General features: G+C 36.6%; 1 protein-coding gene across 1 annotated transcript in view; it reads right to left on the reverse strand.

Annotated features, from left to right (window-relative positions):
- Positions 1-6510, reverse strand: part of Rergl (RERG like) — an 8873-nt gene extending 2363 nt beyond the window's left edge. The window contains exons 1-3 of the mRNA XM_021191705.1: positions 6368-6510; positions 5268-5324; positions 1121-1194 (exon numbers count right to left, since the gene is read on the reverse strand). Of these exons, the coding sequence (XP_021047364.1) occupies positions 1121-1194; positions 5268-5324; positions 6368-6419 (183 nt within the window). The 5' untranslated portion in view covers positions 6420-6510. The remainder of the gene's footprint in view (positions 1-1120; positions 1195-5267; positions 5325-6367) is intronic.
- Positions 6511-8020: the final 1510 nt, after the last annotated feature.

The raw sequence follows: 8020 nt of genomic DNA on the forward strand, positions 1-8020 counted from the left end.
TGTGTGTGTGTGTGTGTGTGTGTGTGTGTGTGTGTGTGTGCATCTTTATGTGTGAGTGTTATCCCATCCTTGGCTTGGCAAACAAGTAAAGGTCAGAAAACTACTTCAAGTGTTAGTGAACCCCTTCCACCTTGTTTGGGACAGAGCTTTTGTTACGAATAACAGGCTGGATGGCACAGAGATGTCCTATCTGCTTCCATCACAGCATAGGAGTGCTGGAATTACACATGTCTGCTATGGTGCCTAGCACTGTGTAGATTGTAGAAATCCAAACTCAGGTCATAATGATTGCATGACAAGCACTTTATCCACTGAGTCATCTCCCAAAACTAGAATGTCTATTTCTTTTCAGTAGTAGAAAATTTTACAAAGGTTATAGGATAATTTAGGGTCAAATGCCTAAAAAAATCAATAACAAGAATGCACTTTGAAATCTTAGAAAGCTGGAGATTTCTTCTTGTTTTTATAATTCTATTTTGATATTTTAATGTATTGGCATATAAAGAGATTTATACTCAAAGCCTGTATTATTGATGCTCTAATTGAAATCTAGTTACAAAGACAATTTAATGAAAACTGACAGGTCATTCTGCCTTCATTTCTGGCATCTACATGGTGAGAATTGCTATTTTAGAGATTCTTGTTAAGGGGATGGAGGGATGGCTCCATGGCTAAGAGCCCCACAGCTCATGCAGAGGACTCAGGTTGGGTTTCTAACACCCACATGGCACTGACAACTATATGTAATTCAGTTCCAGGTTATATATGCCTTATTCTTACCTCTGTGAACATGTCATGCTCAGGGTTCACATTCAAATAAAGTACACACGAGTAAGACACTCACATGCATGACATAAAATAATAATGCTTCTATTAAGAATATTTTCTGGGCTCACATGTAGCTCATTAGAAATATTGGAGATATTTTTGCCACGCTTACATTTAATAGAAATTTATACAGAATCCTGATAATACAATTTATGCTAAAAGAAATGTCAACACTTTAATAATCAATTGAGAAGAAACTTTATTTCAGTGTTGGCATTATTTTGCATTTCATACCCACTCTTCTTCAAATCACGCTTGAAAATAAAACAAAGAGGTATTTTGTTTGACTTACTTGAGAACATGGGTCATATATTTCCAGATTTAATGGTTTCCCTTCCAAACACAAGTGCTTATTATAGACAGATTCTGCAAAAATATATGTACGTATTGTTACTATGGGAAAACTTCAGAATAAACATTCATATATGACTAATCTTGGTTTGCCAGATTCAACAAAGCATCTTTTAAGACTCGTTTTTAAATAAAGATATTAGTGTGTGTGTGTGTGTGTGTGTGTGTGTGTGTGTGTTACCTAAATGGATTGTGTGTGTACCTGGTACCACCAGAGGCCAGAGAAGACACTGGGTCCCTTAAAACCCACATTACAGATGGTTATGACTTTCCATGTGTGTACTGAACCAAACCTGGTGCTTTTTAACTTCTGAGACATCTGTTCAGTACCACAACAGTCATATTTTAATTTCAGGGTAGACTATCTGTGATTAGAGCCAGTGAGGAAACCATGCATATCTTGTATTGACCAGCAAACTTGAACTTGGTCGTGTCTATTCATTTGCATACCTTTATATGGAGTATTATAGATACTCTTCCCCAAGGCTGGTTTATATCCTCTCAACATGTGAAAATTTCCCTCATCCATGGGCAAACATATCATCAGTAAATATTTTACGTGTCCTCTACCATTAATTTCTTTACTACTTATTACATTTACTGATTGATCAATAAGTTCATGTGTGTATCTTTGTATGTATGTATGTTTGTGTATGTGTGTGTGTGTAGGTCAGAAGACGGAAGACACTGAGTCATCTTGCTTTTTAGTACCCATGACCAACACCTTGTAAACATGCAAACTTCGTTCTAAGTTCAATACCTTTAGACTGACCCTTGACCTTGTAAAACTTGTTACTTTTATTGCTGTATGCAGTCACTGACATAATCTCAAGTTTTTCATCATATGGTTTTCATTCCACACATTCTATTTCTGTTTTAATTTTTTTTATTTACTATCATGTTCTATTAGTATTTTCTGAAACTTGTGTCCCAACCTTTCCTCACACTCCATGTTTGGATGTAGTTCACATTCACTGTTGTGTAATACTTTACAGGTTCTGGAGCCCTGTGTATTACATACCAATCACCTCGACACATATTTGCAATGCAGACCTCTCCCCAAAACTCCAGACAACTGTTTACTATTAGCAATATTCACTTAACTATCTGACAAACATGTCAGCCTGATTATGTGACACGCCAAACCTCCGTACTCCCTGCAAAAAAACTCTCAGGGATCCCAATCTGTTCAGTCATATTCACGTCATTCTGATGTAAAGCCTGAAGATCCCTGTGACTTGATTTCTCTCTTGGTATACAATTCAGAATATCATTTTACTCTACATTCGAAATACAATGTAGCTAGTCCACATGCCAGTAATTCTATTTCACTTTCCCTAGCATCATTCTTTCTGCCTAGATTTCCATTAAAACTCATAGTTCATCTGTGTATCACTAACTCACTTTACATCTGTAGAAGAATCAGAAGGCACAGGCAAAGTGAACCAGGCATTTCCATCAAATTTGCCAAGCAATCCTTGTTTCATTTGGAGTAAGAAATCTTTACCATTCTTGAGAATGTTCCTCTCATTCAGCAAACATTATGTCTATCCTCTCGGTAAACTGCCCGAGATATCTCCTCTTCCATTCTGTCCACTCTGTACTAACTTATTCAACTTTGTCAGAAATGTCCCATGTCCAAACTTTGACATTTATTTTCTTCCACCTTGAATATAATTCTTCAGATATCTTCTCCATCATGTCTCTACTTGACTGATCTGTTCTCTGCCTCTCATGTCATTTGATTTCACTTCTGTTTTAAGACAATTTCCCTCTTTGTATTCCAGGCTGAGCTGAGAACTGAACTTCCCCTGTGGCTCCTCTTCCCAAGTATTGGGGCTGCAAATATCCACCTCCACATTTATCTCTTTCTTAAAAACAATACAGACCTTGTCAGTGCTTATTTTCTGGTTTGCTTTGTTTATTTTTATAGCATTTATTATCAACTGACATAATAAATAGTAATTTTTGGCTTGGATTGTCAAACTCTTCTTCCACCTCAAAGATCCTATGAGAAACTGAGTATCTACCCCTTTGTTCTCAAACACCCTATTAATGTATAAAAATATATGGACTTGTAGTGGGTTTTCAATGAACTCTTTTTGAATGAACAAACTGTTCCTCCAGCTCTATTCCTCTACGAATTAGCACATTTACACAAAAACATGACTCACTCATATTGACTGCTATTCTGTAGCCCACAGTAAAAAGTAATGGAGGAGCCTAGAGAGATGGTTCAGTGGTTTGGCGTTCTCACTGTTCTTGCAAAAGACCTTGATTCAATTCTTAGCACTCACAAGCTGGCAGCTGGCAGTGAATTCAGTTCTTAGGGGCCTGATGCCCACTTCTGAACACTCTGAGCACCTGTGTGCACATGGCACACGTGCAGGCACTCAGGAACATGTATATTCACATAAAAAAAATCAACAAATCTCTGTTATAAAAGAATCAGATATTTGCTGAACAAATATCTCCTCAGAAGATGAAGACTGACTTTTAAAGTCTTTCCAGGAATAACACTTGCCCCAGTTTCCACAAACATCAGATTTTGTTTACAGAACATTTATCTTGTCTTTTTTCCCCTAAACGTCCCACGTTTGCTATTTGCCCTGAATCATAAACTCTCCCAAACAGTTTAAAAACACTTTCTCTCAACTCTCGCAGCATTGGCAAGGGCTGTCATCTCTAACTGGTTTAGAGTGTTTTAATTTCCCCTTCTATCCTTTCTTGACAAGATGGAGTTGCTTCTGTGAGCTTATTTCCATAGAGTTGGTGACCTTTGGGTCACATGCTTATCTTTTCAAAATGTCCTCAGGTCTTATATTATGCACAAAGATGTCACAACTGAGAATGTGTAAACATCTCATTTGTTTATAGAACTGCATTGTAGAAAAGATTAAGGTGAAGGTTTCGTTGTTGTCTGTCTTCCTGCAGAGATCACTTTATCTCATTTGTATTTAGTTTTTATCCTGTTCAGGGAAAACTTTCTCATCCAGGCCTCTTGGCTTTCAGGTTGTCTTGACCCCTGTGCCTAAGATTTTTCACTCCTCGAAATGAAACACTAGAAATTTCTTTTTTGCCCGTGGTCTTCTTTCTGTAAGCAGTTTTCAAACACTTGTCTTAAAATGTTCACAGTGTCAACTGCATAGAAACATTATGCTGTACACATAGAGAGAGCCACATGACAGAAATCTTTAAAATCATTTCAGCGATATGCTGATAATGCCCTCTTGTGAACAAATGTTTTCTTCGATTCTCATAGAAAATAATTATTAACTCTCTGACACTAAATAAGCAAGATTAAACAAAAACAACTCCCTTACATTTCATTGGATTCTGCTATTGTTGATGTAATAGATGAAAAGGAAAAGCATTTAATTCTCATGCTTTTGATCAGAAAAATATAAAGTTTATTATTTTGATCAATCTCTGAACAAAAACTATACTCAAAGGTATAACAAAATTCCTCACTTTTGTGCTGTGCTATTTCCTATATTTAATGCAAATTTTTGTAAAAAAAAATGAAACTATGTTACACTTAATAAAATGACCTTAGGATTATATAAAGGTGCCTTGGTATCTTTTGTAGAATTTCTCTGAAATTTATTGAAACAGCCTGGATAACAGTATGATGCTTAATTAATTTATCATTCTGTTGTTATTACACAGTTTTACAAGCTTCCTTTTATAGCTGTTTGTGCTGTGAATATTAATGTCTTTGTATTTTAACAGATGTTATTATCAAAACCTTTTCATACTTCACAAGAAATACATGCCTGTGCTTTGCAGTATTTCCAAAAGAGAACCACAACTTCACTGTGTTCTAGTCTTCCACTTGAGAAATCCCTTACTTTCTAATTCATCACTCTGTTGGGTAATTTTGATAGCAAAACTATTCAATTAAATTAAAAAAAACTCAATTTAAATCAAACCTAATTTGGAATTTAAAATTAGAATCTTTGAATTAAAACATTTTAATGAATGTAAAAAAATTATGATTCTGCCAAAATGCCTCTCTGGTTTTAACTGGGTTTAAAATGTTTATGCTGAAATATTAAGATGAATAGAAATGTATAGCAGCAACTTACCAAAATTAGAAGCATACTCCCCAATGAACCGCTTGGTAAGAAACCTTACTGTAAGAGCTGTTAAATGAATAAGCAGGATTTAAGGTTTGTTGCATTTTAGAATACTGATAATTCAGTTAGATACAGAATCTTGATTTTTCACTCAATAATCAACAAGCCTTAGGTAAAAGCTTAAAATGTTACTGAATTCTGGTCTAAAAGTTGAGGTGATAAAAACCACAATTCTGTAGATAGAAATGTGTGATCTTACATGCTACACACATGTATAGTTATGAAATTATTAACAAATGCAGACATGTAAAACACCATACCTTCTAAACCACAAATATCTTCCTCATTATATTTGAAATTCAAGGCTCTTGCAACACTATTTTCCTTATTAATTAAATTGGATTTCAAGGTTCTATGTAGAGGAAGGATGGCAGCAGTGTTCAGCATGTGCAGTTGTTAACAAATACAGTGAATTAGCACCCACGAGCCAGGGGAGACTCCAGCAGCTTGTTGTCTTACCATAACACGAGTCTACTAGTTACTCAGCTCTCATTGTTAGGCTGAGGTCGTTACTTGGTGAAAATCCTGCTATCATTAGATTGTGTAGCAGAGTAAAATAAAGCAACATGGAATAGTAACTTCTAGAGTTAGTGCCTTCTGTGCTAGGTTCCGGAATACCCATAAAGCAGTGCCTCTACAAAGCCATGGATGGCCCTTTAGTGGTGCTGCCTATAAACTCCATGCTCCATTCACCTCTGCCCACCCTACCCTTACAAAAAGTCCTTTCAAAACAACTGACTATTAGCAGGCTTGTGGGCAAATGTGCTGGAAGAAGACACAATTGGGAAAGCCCTGGAAGGGTTTCTTGTTAATCTTTAGAGTTTTAAACATCAGAAGAACAAGATACAAATTCATACTTCAGGCAATCACACTGCCCCCACTTCCTTAAAAAGTTCATAAATAATAACCTGCCTGGAAGATTGAAAATGCACACAAAAATTCATATGCAAATTATCTCACAGTGACCTCATTATTACTGGTAGTCGTTGTGTAGTATATGGCTATTATTGACTATTCCATTTTGTGCTAACAAACAAAACACCACTCACCTGATTTCCCTGTACCTTTGGCACCCAAGACAGCAAGCTTGACCTCACCCATCTTGAGTAGCTTGTTCAGTTTTGGAACCCTGCAGACTAGAGCTAAGCATATGTTGTTGACTTCTATGTGCCTTTTATGGCTGTCCTTGTTCTTCCAACAGCAACTTCTCCATATAATCCTACCATCTAATAATAACTTGAAAAAGTTTCCTTTTGGTACATTTCAACTGATAGTCTAAAAATTGGACTAATATTTATCCACTGAGATTTATGAAACCAACGGTTATGTATTTTTAACAGAAGTCCCATTCATAATCCTCTGGAGAATCAAGAAGAAAAATGTCCTGTTTTTATTTAGAAAGATTCTAGAGGATGTGTAAATAGCGCTATAAATTTATTTTTATGGGTCATTTTATCATTTTATATATTTACTTGGGTATATTATATATGTAAACCAAGGTGTTTTAATCAAAGTCACCCCCACCCCCTCCAGCCAACTCTTCCCAGATGACTTCCACCATATCTCCCTTCTTGCTTCATATATTTAAAAAAAATTGTGTCCAGTTTGTATTGCCAGCATGTGCATGGGCATGGGACCATCAGTTGGGGTATGGATAAGCCATCTAGACTCGTTCCCCAGTTCTCAACCATCTCCAATACCTTTCATCTACTGGTGGGACTTCATAATCCTTCCCTCATCCACAGTGGGGTTTTGAATGACTTGATTTTGTATAGATCTTGTATATCCAGTCAAACAGCCATGAGATCATGTGTTCCATGGGCCTGCCAGGCTCAGGAAACACTATTCCCCACAGTGTTCTGCAACCTTTAGCTCTAATAGTTATACCCCTCTCATACGATGATTTCTGAGTCTCGAGAGGAACATGATGTAGATGATCAAGTTAGGGGCTGAGGCCTCCATAGACTTTGAAGCTGTCCTTCCTAACTCTTCTCGGGTATTTTGTCCTATTGATAAGGTGCCTGCATAGTATTATTTTTTATCATCCACTGTTAATATATATTAAAATAATGCAAGTATCATTCCCAGTACCTATATCACAGGCACATGTAACTCCAGTTTCATGGAAATCTGTTGCCCTCTTCTGGCTTCAAAGAGTACAGACAAACACAGACACACACACACATACACACACACACACACACACACAGAGAGAGAGAGAGAGAGAGAGAGAGAGAGAGAGAGAGAGAGAGAGAGAGAGATTATGAATCTTTAAAGAAAGTATTTTTAAATATCACACTGTATATAGTAGTGTGATATTTTTCATTGGAAAGTAGTCTCTTAAAGAATAAATAATCTTTTAATTTTATGAAGCACAAGTTCTCAAGCAGATGGCATATTTAGACAAACTCATGGATGAATACAGTGTGGGAGTTCAGAGAGAGGTTGGGAGGAAATTTAAGGTGGCAGGCAAGAGTATTTGAGTGCTAAGCTCTGGCTCCCAAGGCTCTTTATGCTGAATTTCAGAACATAAATAGCACAGAAACATTCCCAGCTAGGTTTAAAGGGGAAATGCTACACAATCACCATCCTGAAAATTCTCTGCCCAACAAATCCACGCCAGGTACTTCTTACCTACCCAGACCATCACAGCCATGACTGCTAAAATCTAAGACTTCTGTTAACATACAATGCAGCAATTA

The sequence above is a fragment of the Mus pahari genome, chromosome 2, assembly GCF_900095145.1.
Source record: "Mus pahari chromosome 2, PAHARI_EIJ_v1.1, whole genome shotgun sequence".
In the NCBI taxonomy this organism is placed as follows: Eukaryota; Metazoa; Chordata; class Mammalia; order Rodentia; family Muridae; genus Mus; species Mus pahari.